Source organism: Setaria viridis, chromosome 1, assembly GCF_005286985.2.
Source record: "Setaria viridis chromosome 1, Setaria_viridis_v4.0, whole genome shotgun sequence".
In the NCBI taxonomy this organism is placed as follows: Eukaryota; Viridiplantae; Streptophyta; class Magnoliopsida; order Poales; family Poaceae; genus Setaria; species Setaria viridis.
The window spans coordinates 1,925,322-1,943,249 of NC_048263.2; the positions used below are offsets into that span (position 1 = coordinate 1,925,322).

The 17,928-nt window shown below is 51.1% G+C and overlaps 2 protein-coding genes across 2 annotated transcripts; both read right to left on the bottom strand.

The window, feature by feature from the left end:
• Nucleotides 1-3,206: 3,206 nt before the first annotated feature.
• LOC117863472 (uncharacterized) lies at nucleotides 3,207-4,840 on the bottom strand. Its single transcript, XM_034747186.2, has one exon. The coding sequence runs from the start codon at nucleotides 4,760-4,762 to the stop codon at nucleotides 3,431-3,433; it is 1,332 nt and encodes a 443-aa protein (XP_034603077.1). The 5' UTR covers nucleotides 4,763-4,840; the 3' UTR covers nucleotides 3,207-3,430.
• A 6,100-nt stretch (nucleotides 4,841-10,940) lies between these two features.
• On the bottom strand, nucleotides 10,941-12,931 carry LOC117841567 (peroxidase 70). Its single transcript, XM_034721987.2, has 3 exons — nucleotides 12,163-12,931; nucleotides 11,890-12,081; nucleotides 10,941-11,751 (listed from the first exon to the last, which is right to left on the bottom strand). The coding sequence occupies exons 1-3, from the start codon at nucleotides 12,376-12,378 to the stop codon at nucleotides 11,188-11,190; spliced, it is 972 nt and encodes a 323-aa protein (XP_034577878.1). The 5' UTR covers nucleotides 12,379-12,931; the 3' UTR covers nucleotides 10,941-11,187.
• Nucleotides 12,932-17,928: the final 4,997 nt, after the last annotated feature.

Here is a 17,928-nt window from a genome sequence, read left to right on the forward strand (position 1 = left end):
TAACTCTCTACCACGTGGAGGGGATGCGGTGAGGTTAGTGGACTATGCACAGGAGGCAGCAAGCCAGCGATATGGGGCCATCAAGTGGAGGAGGTGTGCGTGGGTGTTGGTGGCAGTTAGCGCACCAATTGGTGAACCGCAAGCGCACGGATCAGTTGTAGCTTTTCCCTTAGAGTCTTCCCCCAAGGTTTATCAATCCGTGGAATAAGTGGATTGCACGCTTGACTAAGCACTAATCACTAATCAACATAAATAGAAAGCTCTATGTATTTGAGTATGATTAAGCTAACAAAAGAGCTAATAGTCTAGATCAAGCTGATGGAGATGTGAATGTAAACAACATAGATGGAACGCTTGTCCAAGAGATCTAGGATCACCAAGAGCCAAGAGTGAACGAAACTGATCTAAATGTTATCGTGAGTGAATGTGAACCATGCTCATCACTTTCCCTCCCGCATATTGTCACTACACAAGGGTAATCCACTATTGAACAATCAGAACACGGCATGATGATAATTCTAGGTATGCAACAAAGCAACCCAAAATAGCGTTGGCTAGCCATTGCATGTAAAAGTATCATCAATAGATAAATGATAACAAACTTATCTCAACAAGAGGTTCGGCGATTAGATCTCCTTACAATCCCAAGGATAAACAGAGACTTTACCACATGATCTTACACATGTTGACGCACAAAGGGGTAAAGAAGACTTTGGAGATCAACCAGATCAAACGGGGTGACGAATGGGAGCAAGAATGCCCCAAGTTGATCGACCTGGGCATCTCCAAGATGTTCGGTTAGGGGTGTTTCCTCCTCCTGAGCTCTTCCTCGGGTGACCTTCTATTGATCCGATCTCTTCTTTGTTCCTGACCTTGTGGCGGCGGTGGATTGGTGCATGCGTGATATTTCTCCTCCCCTCTAGCTCTTTGTTGCATGTGGTCCTTCAAGGGGTATTTATACTCCTCTCACGGAAGGTTGGGAGGCGGCTCTAGGCGAATGGTCACTAGAAAAACCGTAGAGGCTTCGTAGACTTCACACCGAAGAAATATGAGTGCAGCCAAGCCATGGAACAGATCAGGCCGATCGGCCTGGGCCCTTTCTAGCCTATTTGGTCCTCCCCTTTCACGTGTTGACCTTTCCCGACGATCCACGTCCAGTTATGAATTCAGCTCCGCATGAAAACCCTCTAATTATGTTATATTTCCTGTCAAAACACAATATGCTCCAAAATACAACACATATGCAATAATGAGGTTATTTCTTATACCAAGTGGCGGGTTAGTGTAACAATTGATCCAAAAACACCACTTAGATAGTATAAAAAGGGTGGCAATAATGAGCGCCAACAGTGAGGATGCGGTGGGCTGGCGCCAAGACTGACAAAGGAGGTGGCTGTGCCGCGTGACTGGGCTAGCAAAGGAGGCGCGTGGGGCCCGTGACATGGCCCGTGAAGGAGGCGATGAGCTAGGGACGAGCAAAGGCGGCAGGGGCGGCTCGAGTAGATGGGAGGTAGGGCTGGATGAGTGCATATCCGATGGACGAGGATCGATCTCCACACGAATCTCAAACACTGAAAATTCAATAAGAAATGAGTTTCTAGAAGTTATATATGATCTCCGGATCGCCGGCTGCTGCTTGCCATTCTGGCCTAGCAAACGGGCTGGCCTAGCTTGTTGCCGGGCCTGCACACAGAGCTTGGCGCACCTGGGCTACTGTCTACCGAGAAGGCCGAGCATGAGTGGGCGGCCCATGCAGTGTGGTTGAAACGATCCAAGGCCATGTGGTGGTATTGTAGCCAAACATTGAAGTAGCTTCTCACCTGCTACCGTATCATAACACAGTAGCGACAACATACTGTAGCACTTTCTCCGTGTGTGCTCCCTATCAAACTTTCGGTCGTGTGAGGTTCCATGCGCTAGAGTATTGTGATGTGAGTACTATTTTGCAAAAAAGAAATAGTGTACTATTCTTATTTTATTTTCTATTGTGTGCCATAGCACTGCCTATAGACTATATTACCTTAGCATTATACTCCCTCCCTCCTATAATATAGCTACGTTAAGCGTTCAAAATTTATCTCAAATATAACTACGATTAATGTTCCCAACCCACTTTTAACATATCAATGGACAAAAATACCCCTCATGCTCTAAACCCCCTCAGCAGTCAACGCGCTACGAATTGGTACCTACCACGCACTGAATGCATCATCGTTCTTCCCCCAGCACGATACGAATCGTCCCTTATCCTCTCGTACCCCTCCTTGCAGAATGCATCATCGTTCTTCCCCAAAATTGCCAAGACCATGTGCTCGATCTGGCGCATCGAATCACCGCTCGATCCTAGCCTTCCTCCTCTCTCCAAATCATCAGATTTTATTTTTTTAATCTCCATAGATTCATTTGCTGGTTGTTACCGTACTTCTACCCAGATCACAGATAGCATGATAACTATGGTTGGAACTAGTCTCTCTCAGGCGACGACGACGGCCGTCCACGTCGCCGTCCCTGCCAACGCCGGCGACAAGCACTCAGTTCAGGTTCAGATACAACTCGGTTCCTCTCATCTCCACATAGGGAGGAACAAATAGCTCACGCAACCTTGACAAAGGAAACTGGGCCTAAGCTATTACATGGGCTGGGCCTAGATGACCCAGTCTTTTCTATTGAACCTGGTATTGGGCTTGATGCCTTCCTGGTTCCCGCCTTTTCTCCTCTGCTGGCAGATCCTCAGTATGCGACACCTCCTTACTGATGACGGGTAACACTAGCGCCTTGCAAATGAATTAGCACGGCATGTAGACAAAACAGGCAAGCATCCCTATGCCCACTAGACTTGGTGGCCGCCACCCGGAATTAGTGTGCGTGTAGTGCCTTTACTCTTCTTCTTAATCTTACTGAAAATCTCAAAATGTAGCTATATTGTAGGACGGATGGAGTATACAAATATCCCTTTGACTATTGTCTGCTCGTAACCTGTCTTGTATTTTTACTTGAACCATTGACTTAATGCCTAAAAACTCATAAATTCTCAGTTAAAGAGATATTGCATAATGTTCGGAGGAGTACGGCACAAGGAGTAACTGATTCTGGGTGAATTTTTGTTTAGATGCGATCAATTCAATCCTGGATGTCATTTTGGTTGTTTTTTTTCTGAATTGATTCGATGCATGGATGCGGTGTTATTAATATCTTTTAGAGGCGTATGGCGTGCCAAGCTTACTGCTGGTTACCATAAAACTTGCAAGCACAATGCAATATACAAACGTACAGCGACGCAGGAAATAGGAAATACATTAGAGATCAGAGAGAGGGGAAGACACTTAGACACATAGCTGGTACTAGAGTACACAGATGCATAGGAGCTACGCACACGTACGGTGCATATCACCAATCATGGTCCCGATTATTTAATTTAAGATCGCCTGTATCAGTTGCAGTTGGCGACGCCGTCGACGAGGCCGAGGTTGATGATGCCCCAGGCGGTGCGCGGCCACTCCCGGCGCTTGGCCTTGTCCCTCATCAGCCTGCCCCACGACACCCACCCCTCCCATGACATGCGCTTGTCCCAGCTGCTCCCCCACTCCAGCAGCAGCCGCACCCCGCGCGCCGCCGCCGCCGCCGCCTCCTCGTACCTGCCGCCCCCCTCGTTGAGGAGCACCTGCGCCAGCACCAGCCACGGCTCGCCCACGAACGGGTTCCTCCTGACGCTCTCCCGCAGCAACCCTTCTGCCGCTTTCTTGCCGCCGCCGCCGCAGATGGCAGCCCAGTACAGGTCCCTCGCCGCCTTCTGCTCCTCCGGGTCCAGCACGCGGGTGCACCCCTCGAACACCGGCGGGACCACCATCTCACCCACCAGCATGTCATCGTCGCTGACCTCGACATTCTTGCCTCCGCCACCCTCCCGCAGCAGCAGCTGGTCGTCCCTGGCGATGAGGTTGTAGAGCGCCGCCATCCGCGACATGGCACTCACCCACAGCCCCGGCTTGCCGGTGCCCGGCCACAGCGCGGCCCAGTTGTCGCCGGCGAACTCCAGCCGCCCGTCCTCGTTCCCGAACAGCTCGTCCTGGTAGTCCGTGTACTGGTCGCTGAAGTCCGCCACGGTCATAAGGAGGAACGCCGCCACCACCCGCCGCGACAGCGCCACCGGCTCCCCCGTGCGGATGTGCCGCGCCACCACGCCGTCCACCGGGACCAAAGACCGCAGCTTCCGTCGCCACGCCGGCAGCTCTTGTCCAGTGGAGGCGGCGTCGCCATCCACTGCAGCCTGCGAGGCGGCGAGGTGGTCCCTGAGCTCCTGGTCGGTGTAGTGGAAGAGCAGGTCGTCGTGGATGATCTGGTGCCTGGGGACAACGCAGAAGAGGTGGACGAGGCGCTCGGCGGGGGCGCCGACGATGCCCCTGACGCGGTCGCGGCCGGTGTCGGGCTGGAAGATGGCGAGGTTGACGTAGGAGTTGGAGTAGGAGGAGTGGAAGAGGCCGCAGCGCGCCACGGCGCCCGGCGCGCCCCACAGGCGGAGGATGCGGTAGACGTCGACGAGGTGCGCCAGGAACGTGCCGTGCTTGTGGTAGCACTCGCCGGCGCCGGCCGCGCGGAGCACGGACACCAGCGATGGCAGCTCCGGGTCCGCCGCGCCTAGCTCGCCGCGGAGGAACGGGCGGGCGGCGGCGAGCAGGGACGGAAGCACCTGCTCGTCGTCGTCATCATGATGGTGGCGGTTGCCGACGCCGTTCACGATCATGTTCTTGTTGACGGTCGCCATGATCGATCGATCGATCGGTCGATCACTGTAGCGCTCACTTGTGGATGCAAGCTAAGAGCGAGTGACTGAATGAACGACGGCTACCTTGAGATAGATGTATATATAGGCAGGCGAGGGGAGGTAGGGGGCCTTCATGTACTGACTGACTGTAGAATTATTGTTGTTGGTAAAGCTGCGTGGTGACTGGTGAGGCAGAGGCCTGCAGTGTTGGTAACTAGTACCCGATGATGCTGACGATGGATCGAGGTGGTTTGCAGTTGCACCTATCGATCATCGATGGGCGCCATTACAAATTTTGAGGCCCGTGTTGTACTCATCATATCGCTGAGTGTATGCATATGATGAATAATGCTGCCAATTCAGTTTCAGCTGATGGACGATGGATCGACGACGACGATGACGCTAAGGCCTGAGGCATCCAAAGATTGCCGCCTTTGATTGGTCATCTCTGCTCCGAGACTCCGATCAGTTGGATGCAAGCTAAAACTGACGATCGATCGCGATGCCAGCGATGGATGCGTCCATGTCACCCTGAGCTACCTAGCTAGCTTTGCGTGTCAAGCTTGGAGCTATATGCCGAGGCCCCCACGTACGCCCCGTGATGTCGTCCTAAGAGTCTCGTTTCAGTCTGTGGATGCACACACAGTACAGGCATGCTGCCAAAGAGTACACAGCTAGCTGATCGATGCCGACGGAGCCAAAGTTTGCCTTCATTATATTGATTCACCCAGGCTGGTTGCAGTTGCAGTTGCAGGTAGAGAAATAGATCCATCTCGCTTCTCTTCTTCATCTCATCAGCAGCACAGCAGCAGCAGACAAAACATTCAGAATAGTATCCATTGGTCACAAAATCACAAGGTTTATTAACAAATGGTGAAAATATATGGCCCAATCCATACAAATAACCCAGAAAAAAGTCCTTTCGACATTCCTCGTGTATTGCCGTAGTCTGAGTTTCGTCCCTCATGTGTAAAATCAGGTATTAACTATCCCTCAACTTTAAAATCCATTTATTTTGGACCTCAACTATTTTGATGATGGTTCACATGACATATCATGGGCTCCACATGCTAGACAATATGTGGTGGGGAAAAAATTGGGTGGGAACGGTCCGCATACTGGATCCCATGCGGCCCGTCCCCGATGCCCGACACGTCGTCACCAGGAAAAAAATCAATGATCCGCAAACTCAGCTCAGGTTCTCATTTGACGATCCGCAAACTCAGCTCAGGCTCGCAGCTCGGGCACGGCTCCATCCAACCCACTGCCTGGAGCTCGAGCTCTCGCTCTCCCTCGCCGCACGCTTCGCCACCTGCCGAGCCGCGGCCGTCGAGTCCGGGACCGCCCGTTTCGGCTCCAGGGCGAGAGCGAGCTCGGGACCACCACCGCCACCGATTTTCGAGACGGTGGAGGAGGAGGAGGAGGAGCGCACGCGGAGGCAGAGTTCAGTGACGGGGTGGAGAAGGATGAGCAGGAGTGGGTGGGCGGCAACGGCGCGGCACGCAGGGAGGACCTGGGCGCGGACGCCGGTGAGGACCTGAGCGGCTGGACGCGGCAGTGGCCGCCTGGACGCGCCCGCGGGAGCTCTTCGTGTGCAACCTTCTGCGCCGCTGCGACGTCGAGGACCTGCTCTAGCTCTTCAGGCCCCATGGCACCGTCCTCTCCGTCGAGGTACCCTGTGCACCCGACGAGCTGCGAGCCTGAGCCGAGTTTGCGGATCGTCAATCGAGAGCCTAAACTGAGTTTGCGGATCGTTGATTTTTTTTCCTCGTGGTGACGCGTCGGCGGACGGACCGCACGGGATCTAGCATGCGGACGGTCCCCACCCAATTTTTTTCCTGTGGTGGTGGCCTCCACATGCGTCGTGGCTTTCATCTTCCCCGTCTCTTCCTCCTCCCCCATCCCCCCTGAGTGGCCACGTCCGGGTCGAGATCCCCCACACGGCGACAAGCGCAGCTCCCGACGACCGCTTGCCCCCGCAACAAAGTCCGCAGTTCGCTCCTCCACGTTCGGCGGTTGCTCATCTCCTGCCTGGAGGTCGGGTTGCTACTCACCCCCCCCCCCCCCCCCCCCCCACCTGCAGGTCCGCCGCTCCCGGTGGCTGCTTGCTCATGGTGGTAGCTTATTCCCATCTGGAGGTTCGGCAGCCGCTCGTCACCCAACCCCAGACCCGGCGATCTTCGTCCCTCTCCGTCACTCGTCCTCCACCCGCAGGCCCGCTAGCCAAATTCATAGGCTGTGCTCCCCCATCTTCAAATTGCTGCAGTCCACGCCTCAACCACCTCCAAAGCTCCATCCTCAGCCACCCTCGTACTGCCGCCATCAACTCCTCCAACGGGTATTTGGGTTTTCCCGACTGCCACTACTCTTGAGCCACTGCTAGCCATCTCGACATAGACAGCCATCCCTGGTCTTCTTCCGCCTGACCCTAGCACCTAGCACGTAGATGGCTCCTCGTGACCTACTGACACCCAAGCTCTCACCAACACCACGCGTTCGCAAGTGTGTCTGCCGGAGCGCCGCCACGTCCATGACCGTTGTCCTACTCGCCGCTAGCCACCTAGGGTTAGGGTCTCGCGGTAGCTAGGGAAATCAATGCGCCACTTCGTGCTGATGCTGTAGGTGGTGACTTCATCGCCGTTAGCGAGATAACCGCTGGTCAAGGCCGGCCATGGGGTCGACCAGGCCATTGCTGATGGCCATGCCTTCGGAGAGGGAAGGTGGAGAAAGTGACCCGGCATGTAGGGCCATAGCCACATGTTGCCTAACATGTGGGCTCCACACCACGTCATGCAAAACTACTAGTAAAACTAGGACGTAGTAAAACTAGGACGTGGTTTGCACGGTATTGTATAGTTCAAGCTATGTGATACCTGATTTTGCAAATTACGAACGAAATTCAGAGTACGACAATACATGAGCAACGTCGAAAGGATTTTTGTCCAATAATCAAAACCATATGGGCCAGCTAAGAGAACCAAGCAAGTTAAGCATATGGGCTATAATGGGTCAAGTCACAGCTAGCTCTCGATATAGCCGCCGCACAAGAAGCGGAGCCACTCGAGACTTAGGGCCTGTTTGGCAGAGCTCCACGCAGCTCCAGATCCAAAAAAACAACAGCTCCACCACAGAGCAGCTCCAGCGTGGATCTATACTCTCACCGTGGAGCTGAGCAAAAGTGTTTGGCTGAGGCAACAGCTCCAAATCCAGAAACAGAGTTTTTTGTTGGATTGTCCACTAATGTCCTTGGTGTTTTCCTTTTTTCTTCTCATTTTTTTCTGCTTATAAGAAATAAATGTAAATGTGAGAAAACTGTTATGCGCCAATTTTAGAGCACTAGAATTTCTGTAAAGGATCATGCAGCATGCAGACTAGTCCAGGCCTGTTTGCAACAAGAGTACTTTTCAGATTTTTAGGGAAAAAATAAAACTGTTTCTTCTGTAATTCTTGTGAAATTATTGCATTTCTAAAATGGCCTTGTCCTTTTGAAATTACTAGCACTATGTGCTGCTGTGCATTGTGGAGTGATGGAGAAGCCTGCTCTCCTACCTAGGCCTAGGGGACCTATGAGAAACAGATCAAAAGCGAAAAGTGGAAGCCTCCAGTACTGACAAGCGTGCCTGAGCTTGGCAATGCCGGCGGCGGCGGCAGCAGCGGCCGCGACCCTGCCGCAGCCGGAGCCGGAGGTGAAGCCGAGCGACACGGACGCGCTCACCATCTTCCGCAACGGCGCCGACGCGCACGGCATCCTGGCCGCCAACTGGAGCAGCGGCGACGCCTGCGCCGGCCGCTGGACGGGCGTCGGCTGCTCCGCCGACGGCCGCCGCGTCACCTCGCTCGCGCTGCCGTCGTTGGACCTGCGGGGCCCGCTCGACCCGCTCTCCCACCTCGCCGAGCTCCGCGCGCTCGACCTCCGCGGGAACCGCCTCAACGGCACGCTCGACGCGCTCCTCCGCGGCGTCCCCAACCTCGTGCTGCTCTCTCTCCCACAACGACATCTCCGACGCCGTCCCGGACTCCATCGCGCGGCTCCCCCGCCTCGCCCGCGTCGACCTCGCCGACAATAGCCTGAGCGGGCCCATCCCGGCGGCGGCGCTCGGCAAGCTCACCGGCCTCCTCACGCTCAAGCTCCAGGACAACCTCCTCACCGGCCTCCTCCCCGACGTCACCGCCGCGCTGCCCCGCCTCGCGGAGTTCAACGCCTCCAACAACCAGTTCTCCGGGCGGGTCCCCGACGCCATGCGCGCCAGGTTCGGTCTCGCATCTTTTGCCGGCAATGCCAGCCTCTGCGGGCCCGAGCCGCTGCTACCGCCTTGTTCCTTCCTGCCGCGCGAGCCCGCCCCGACGTCGCCTTCGTCCGTGCCTTCCTCCATGGTGCCGTTGAACCCGGCGGCGTCCTCTTCCGTTGCTTCGTCCTCGCCGGCACTGGCAACACCGGAGTCGCTCGGCGGGGCTGGCAAGGGGAGGCAGCGGCATGCGCTGGAAGAAGAAGGAGAAAAGAAAACGTCGGATGAAAAAAAGAGGGGCGGCGCGAAGAAAAGAACAGACCCGAACCGGTACGAGATGTGTGTAATCGATGGTATTGGTGGGTAATTTCCACCAACTCCATGAGGGGTTACAAAACCAGCATTTTGAGAGCACCCCCTTGGGTGCTCCATGGAATTGGTGGATCTGGGAGCTGGATCCAATTTTTTTGCGGATCTGGAGTTCACGGAGCTGCACCGTTTGGCTGGAAAAAATAGGAGCGGAGCTGTTTTTAAGGATCTGGAGCTGCGTGGAGCTCTGCCAAACAGGCCCTTATACCAACAGGAAGGTGATTCCACCGTTCTATTTCGTCCGATACTTCTCTGCTCCGCATTACATTTTTTAATCGAAATCCATGAGTCAGTGATTATGTTTCTGCGAGGATTCCAGATAACTAATAGCTACTTCACTAGACCAGTTAGCATGGCCCGTGTGTAGGATTTCCATGTTTGCTTCAGGGAGCTTGTCGCATGCAGCGCAAGCAAGGAAATGGATTGGCCTCATCCATATATGATAGATGTTCAAGATGGTTTCTCATAACCAACGTCATTGCAATACCAAAGCGTACAGTAAAAATTATGCAATACCAAAGCGTACAGTAAAAATAAATGTTCCAGGGTTCGTAGAGACCGTATAATGTAGATTCACACATCCATCTCAGAGTTTTCCTCTCACTTTATCTGTAAAACTAAACTACTTAGGCCTTGTTTTGTTATGTTTGAGATTATAATCCACCTAGATTATATAAATTGGATTATGAGTTATGGGTACTTATAGTAAAAAATCACTTTGGGATCATACTGGGACCAAAATAATCTGAAATAAGCTAGCTTATTTCAGATAGTGGTCCCAAAGTGATCTTTTACCCTACTACCCTTAGAGTATAATCCAGCTTATATAATCTAGGAGGGAAACAAACATACCCTTAGCTCCTTTCGGTATTTTGAAACAGCGCCTTTATTTCCAATTTTGTTTGATTACCGTATAAATTCAGCAACACAATGCACATGCTTAAAAACATGGTTCAGTAGGAAACTGCCTCACTAGCTAGTTCAGTTTTCTACTTCATCGTGATATCAGTACTGCACAGAACGTCGTTCGTATTAGCTCATACATGTCGGGCTAACAAAGTGCACCAGTGTGTTTAGTCAATTCGCACCGGCGCAAACAACAACTGATACGAATGAAGACTTAAATTTGCCGGTCTTGTTTCACATCAGCACGTTTACTTAAACGTACCGGTGTTGATGCTCACCGGCATATATATTTCAATATTGAAGCCGGTTTGAAATTCAACGGATTAAAATAGTTATTAAACGTAGCGGTTTGAATTTTGACTGATTAGGACGAATTTAAACGGTTACGCACGCGAGAGAGAAGTTAAACCGCTCTAGTCTCTTCGATGACGGGTATGAAATCGAGAAGTTGCAGCGCTTTGTCTTCGATGACAGTTAATTACGAGGGGTATCGACTAATATAAATACCGGTTGTGTATGCATGGCCTTTCACCAATAATTCTGTTCATCGTCTCACTCGTTGTACGTCTCTGCGTCCCGTGCCTATGCTTCCTCTAATTTGATCCATCAAAGCCCCCCTTCTCCAAAAGTAGTGTAAGTTGTGACATACATACATAATTGTTGTAATTTTTCTTTTGTTTATTTTTGAATCTTAATTTGTATCCTTTAATCTATATCGATATCTGGCTGGCGTGGACACTGGCGAATAACCGTCGGCACCAATTCAGGAGCTCTTCGTCTCTCTCGACGCGTGCTGGCTCAACTAGGCGTCACCAATGGTGATCAGAATATCAGATGGAGGTTGTCGTGGCATACGTTGAGAAGATCGTTGGACACGGACGGTCCGAGATAGGCAATGACCTTATATATAAACCAGCTAGCTGGTCAGCTGCTGTTGACCACACTACAGTTGGCCCTGATCTGGCCGGCGTTTCCGGTGAGCGGGCTGATGTTCCCCAAGTTTATCATCGCCGCCACGAAGTCGGCGAAGAAGAGCGCGCCGTCCGTGCTGTAGTCCTGCACCAGCGAGTCCTGCGACCCGCCATTGAAGAGCTCCTGGTCGGAGCGCAGCAGGACGCGCCTGGCCTCCAGGTCCGCGTAGTAGGCGTTGTCGAAGGCCAGCTCCGTCCGCTCATCGAGCGGCGCCAGGTTGCCATCGGTGGGCCCAGCCGTGTAGTCGCAGCTGCCCCGCCGCAGCGCGGCGAACGCCGCGTCAATGTCGGTGTCGTTGTAGATGTGGCTGCGGAAGTTCTTGCACTGCGCGTAGCCGACGGTGTGCGCGCCGGAGAGCGCCGTCATGTCGCGCGCGCTCAGGCCCTTGTTGCCGAACGCCGTGATGAGCGTGGCGAGGTCGGAGGCCGGCGACGGGAGGTCGCTGCTCGCGAGGGTACGGCTCGCCGTCGTCGAGTCGCGCCGGCCGAGAGGCACGTCCCAGCTTGGACCCCCGAGCTGCGATGCAACAGAGATCGAGAATGTATAAGTAGATAAGGATTGATGACAGGTGAGAGACGGCGACGAGCTCGATCGCCGGCGCCGCTCACCACCATCGAATTTCTGGCTCTAGCGGTCTGGCCTGGCGCCGCGTACCAGAACGGTGCCGTCTCGTGCGGCGAGGGCGACGATGTCGGCGCAGGAGACGACGCCGGGGCAGTTGGCCTCGACGGCCGTCTTGATACTGTCGATGACATCGTAGCCGCGGACGGAGTTGACGTTGGGGAAGGCGGTTTTCTCGCCCACGAAGCTGCCCACGTCGTCTAGAAGAATAGAGGCGTCGCAGCCCTGCATAACCAGACGATACATCATTCGTGACACCCTGAATGAGACACAGTGCATGGACGATCAGAGGAAGAAAATGGGTGCCTGAACGAAGCAGTCGTGGAAGAAGAGCCTGAGGAGGGAGGCGCCCATCCGGCTGTCGGTGGCAATGGCCTGAGCCACGGCGGAGCGCACGATGTGCTCTAGCGCCGGGCAGCTCGAGGCGTAGAATGACGTCGAGAGCTGTCCGTATACGGCGGAGGAGAGCGGGAAGAAGGCAACGAGTAAGCAAAAATGGCTTGTAGTGGACGAAGAAGCCATGGCTAGCGTACGCGTGCTCACAATTGTACCAAGTTTGATCAGCTATGCTTTGTGTATTGCAAGTGAGGTGTGCCTGCATAGGCCCCCAACTTATAGCGTGGTCTTGCTTTATTTGCATACATGCAATCGAGTAACTCGATTTGCCACTCTCTCCCATGGGACACGTACGTGCAATACACATGGAGAAAGTCATAGAATAACGCGTGCTCCTCTGTGATTCTGTTCGGATTTCGAGCATCTCCGACGTCGTCGCCGGCTGACGACGGCCGGGGTAACGTGCAACTACGATGAGCTGCCGGCACATGTGACTACCCGGCGGGAATCCGGGATCATCGCAGGTCTTCATGCGAACGAAATATGCCGCTATTTCTTCGTCAATTTCGCTAGCTCAAGGTTTGATATCGTCTATTATTTCTTTCAGGAGAACAGAGCTTTTTATACTACTAAAAGACAATATTACACATTCCAGAGCAAGATTGCTCAACACACAATGGGTCTGTGAAAAACCAAACTGCTGTGTCTCGTTCGCTTCACCAATTATGCGACTCATGCGCTAAACTATTACCCTCTCTTCGTTCTCTTGTGGACACCTTCCACCTGGGGAGCCTATCGCCAGCTTGAACTGCATCTTCAATGATAAAGAATTAATGAAATACGTGTTCTCACAAAATGTGTGCATGTGTCCGTTTTGTTTTCATTAATTCTGTGATATTACAAAATACATGAATACATGACTCGGCAACTTTGTCTTCTCTTGTCTTCTATGCTCGATGCTTAAAGAGGTCTGACTTGTAGGGATTGCGTGGTGATCTTAAACCCTCTCACTTCGCTAGCATCTTGGCAATAGAGTTAAAATTCGTTTCAAGGCATTAAGCTTTGTTGGCACTACTCGGCAGCCAACAACAGTCCCTCCTTGCGTGCCAGCGCCTTCATTTTCTCCGCGTCTCTTGCATTCCTCACATATCGTCATGAAGTAAGCTGCAGAACACTGCTCCCATCGTATTCCGGATGGTCACCCAACGCCACCCTCCCCGGATCAGAGCTGTCATCAAAAGCACCATCAACATTAACTTGTATTCATCCCTCATGCAGCTAGCAGTGCAATAGTCCCGTGCACGTTTCGAGCTAAGTAGTCTTGATGACACTTGGACCTTATGCACCAGCATCACGAACGAATCACATAACTAGAGGGTTTTGCTAGCAATGATCTGATTGTTGGGCAAAACTTACCATAATTTCAGGCTGCAAGATTGCTCGAAAATAAACTGTAGGCTGCATAGGTGCGTCAACTAAACGTGACGGTGAAGACACTTTTCGATTCTATGAGAACATTTAAATACCCTATAATCAGCACATAGAGTGTGTCACACACCTCAGCAACATGTGCACACTACAGGCATGGGCACACAAGCATGGGCGATTCCGCGATTGCACATCAGCCCGCATGCAACGTAACGTGTGCGCAAGATGAACGATGAATGGAAACTTTTTTTATGAAGAGAAGGGAGCTCTATTTATTACTCTGAAGTAACAATACAATCCTGGGCAATAATCTGCTCTACACGTGCCTGCGCTCTAAATCTCCAAACTGCAGACTGTTTTGTTCGTTTCGCCAGCTGTGCAAGCTCATGGGTCGCGTAATTTTGCTACCTTTTGTGTGGACAATCTTCCACTCTGGTAGGCTTCTCCCAGCATCAAATACTTCCTCGACTATGAATTTCATATACGATCTCTGCCCTTCTCCCTTCCCCAGCATATGCGCCATTGATGTGCAATAAGTTTCAACTTTCAAGAACTGTCCTTTGCCTGCACCTCTGCCGCACGCTGAAGAGTAGTAACGTGATCTAGATGAGTCTTGGAGTGTAGGTGTAATGCACACTAGTGAAAATTTCCACTAGGTAGCTTAGTTGAAGCCTAGAGAAGTGAAGAAGCAAATTCAAAACTAGAAATTGAATTGGACAACTTTTGCAGACTTTAGCTGCACCTTATATAGCATCACCAGACCATCCGGTATCAACAATAGCTTCATCGGATGGGTCGGTGTCAGTAGTTCAACTGTTGATACTTTCTAGATGGAAACAGTGCCACACCGTATGCTCTGTTGTTCGCAGTGACAATCACCGGATGAGTTAGTGATCATCAGCTCAGTTCAGCATTGTCTCAGATTCGGCTCTAGATGTTCAACTGCCACACAGGATGTGACAATGTCGATAGTGTAAAGGCGTCACCAGACTAATCGGTGCTGTCGTGACTACTGAATTCAGGTGAAAAGGTGTCACCGACTTATCTAGTGTCAGCAGTAACATGTCATTGGATAAGTCAGCGACCATGTTTTCTGCAGCAAAAAGAGGCCAACAGTAAGGTGCTTGCATTGGCCTACAAATACTTGACGGGTTCGTCCATTTTAACTCTCTTGCTAAAGGACCGGGATGGGTGATCAGAGGGGATGTAAGGGAGATTTTAAAATTCTCTCCGAGAACAAGGTATGTATTCCGATTGCCACCCCAAATACATCTCGCTTCTAATCGTCAAGATAACGCAAGTCAATTCATGACAAGCTCACCTAGGAATAATTAGGAAAGCTCAAAACGTAGCGGAAGCAAAGCAAAGTGAAGCACAAGAGATTGATCACAGCTCAAAAGGAAAAGGTCAGTTATAAGCTTTCCTGCACACTGATTTATTTAAGCTGTCAAAAATCGGAACAGAACTGAACCTGTGAGCTATTCATAAATAAATAAGCAGGCAGTCACACGGCAGAGCTAAAACAAACTACGAATACCACCAGCTAGCTAAACAAGCCAAAGGAACTAGCAATGATGGCCTGTTCGCTTCAGCTTATTCAACCGGCTTATCAGCTATCAAACAGTATTTTTCTCTCACAACAAATCAGCCGTTTCAGCTTTTCAGCCGGCTTATAAGCTGAAACGAACAGGCCCGATAACCTTCACTGTATCTTAGGATAAATAAACAACCAACATTAGCTGCTGCTCAATTATGTGCTACGGCTGCCATCGACCATACATAACGGAAACAAACAAGCAGAGCTGAGATCACTGAGCTGTGACCTTGCTGCTTACCTGCCGTGGCCGCTGAGGACACATGCCGATGCTTACCTGCTCTGCTCCAGGCCTTGCGCTGTCTTGGGCTGCTGCGCCAGGAAGGCCGCCTGCCTGAGCCGCGCGTGCCTGGTCCGAGCCGGCCTGCTGGGCTGCTCGACTCAGCAGCTGGGCCGCTTGCTCTCCTGGCCCGCGAGGCAGAGCAGCTGGCCTGCCTCGCCTGGAGCTGGGCCGCCTGCTCCTCCTCTCGCTTGGGCTGATCGCCTCGCTGGGCTGCTGTGCTCCCACGCGGGCCGCGTCGCCTGGTCGGCCTGCTGGCCTGGCCTGACGCGCTGCACGCTAGCTACTGCTTAGTTGTGACGCTTGTTATTGACCCACTTTTAGTACCATTTAAGTATTTTCATGCATATTCTTATACTAACCCGCCACTTGGCATTTGAAATAACCCCATATTCTCATGTATGTTGTGTTTTGGACCATATTGCAAAATCACAGGAAATACGACATAATGAAGGGTTTTTCTACGAGTTGGATTTGGACCTGGAATTTGCTGGACCAATTCATCGTCCAAATGCGTCCATGTTCAATGAACCATCATTCCAGATGACATAGAGGCGAAGTATGTGGTGATTTGGCAAGTTAATCTCGTGGTCAAGCTAAGGGAAACCTAAGATTTGAAGCTCAGAAGGCCCGCAGAAGCAGCAAATCTTGCACGAGGCATATCTCCCTCGTCCGGATGCTAATTAGGGAGAGTTTGGTGTCTAAATTGCATGGCCGAAAAGATCTACAACTTTCATATAGAAAGTTTTAGCATTTGAGGCCTGGAAGGTGGCGAACTCGCCTAGGCTGATCAGCCCAATGGGCCCAGGCCGATCGGCCTTGCCCGTTTTTGGCCCCGATCGACATGCCCTTTGCCCCACGGCACCTCTGAACTATAAATATGCCCAATTTTTATGGGTACACGGAATCCATCCACCAGAACTCGATGAAATCTAGGGCATTCATCAAAAGGAGCTGATGGCCGCCGCAAGTCTTCGGAGTTGTCTAGGAGATGGCTTAGGCTAGACCTAGCCGCCATGGCCTCCCTATGCAATTGTGCCATAGTGGAGATCAGGAACAGAAGTAGATCATAGATGGTATGTACTCAGAGGTGATGATCTAAATACATCTATTATATAAGCAATGTTCTTCATCATCCGATCTGTTAACGACTCATTGCCTCTTTCTATGCTTTCTGTCTATCGTGGATACGCTTGTTCTTAGTCTAGTTCCAAATTATACTATCTAGCATGCTTGGTGTAATCATGGTGGTTAATAGTATGTCAATCCTTCATGGTAGTTAGACATGTTCACCTGTGTTCGTGCCCTTAAACTACTGTGCCGATAGAGGGGATCGTGACGGGGTGTGCTTCCGTGTAGGGTGGGGATTTTCAGGAGGTTGATCGGAACTAGTAGTTTCAAGATAGCTTTGGATGAGATGCATAATTTACTTGCTTATTAGCTAGATTTACAACTAGAAGACTATAGGTCCTTGTTAGCCATGGTTATTCTATCTCATATGAATCTATGGATGTGATTAATCTATACTCTATCATTCACATCTATTAGGTTTACCCTTCTTATGCAATCCATGCTTCATGTTAGGAATAGATCCATTGAATTAGATAGAAAATCCTAGTTAGTTCCCTGTTGATCCATGGATTTATAAACCTTGGCCGCATACTCTAAGGAAAAAATTACGATGATCCGTACGCTTGCGGTTCACAAACTGGCATGCTAACTGCCGTCAACAAGCTTTTCTGGCGTCGTTGCCGAGGATCGGCAACTCAAACCCTAGGGCGATCTATCTAATTTTTTTGGACTAACCATAATTTTGCTATTGCATATATCCTATTTTTTTTATTTGCGTCCTTGGAAACAGGTAAATACTAGACACCTGATGATTGAACATGGACTTCATCAAGTCTCAATTCACTCCGATAAGATCATAACAACGTCAAGCTCAGCTCTTTAGCAGTAGGTGCTAACTCTGTTAGTGGTCCGGCATCTGTTATTGAGTCCACGCTAATGAATACAATACAAATTATGATAAACAAGATATGCCACTTTGTCAATTAATTTTTAAGACTAATGTTTCTTGGAGATTTGTTTGTTTAAGTAGTAGGTGTTGAAAGCGACCATGTCAAGTAAAGAGGAAAAACTGTAGGACCTCTTTGCATATAAGGTGATGATTTGGGGTTGATCAAGACCGGAGGCAACAAGATTAGAAGCACCATGACAACTACCAATCTTCTCCAGTGGGATGCTCAAGAGCTTCTAATTGAATGATGCAATCAAGGAAGAAAACTATTTAGATCGTCGACACAAAGCGCAGGAGCCTCCTCTGATCCCGGCACCTTAGCTAAAGCAAGAATTATGGAGAAGACGCATCATTGCTGCCATGCTACTCGCTGGTGCAGCAATGGTGATGACCTTGAAGCCAAAGGATGTATGA

Bases quoted from the DNA above. Each gene is read 5' to 3' on its own strand.
- LOC117863472 (XM_034747186.2), bottom strand. From the start codon at position 4,762: ATGGCGACCGTCAACAAGAACATGATCGTGAACGGCGTCGGCAACCGC.
- LOC117841567 (XM_034721987.2), bottom strand. From the start codon at position 12,378: ATGGCTTCTTCGTCCACTACAAGCCATTTTTGCTTACTCGTTGCCTTC. The intron at 12,082-12,162 runs GCACCCATTTTC...CTGGTTATGCAG, and splicing joins TCCACGACTGCTTCGTTCAG to GGCTGCGACGCCTCTATTCT. The intron at 11,752-11,889 runs GTACGCGGCGCC...GTTGCATCGCAG, and splicing joins CACGAGACGGCACCGTTCTG to CTCGGGGGTCCAAGCTGGGA.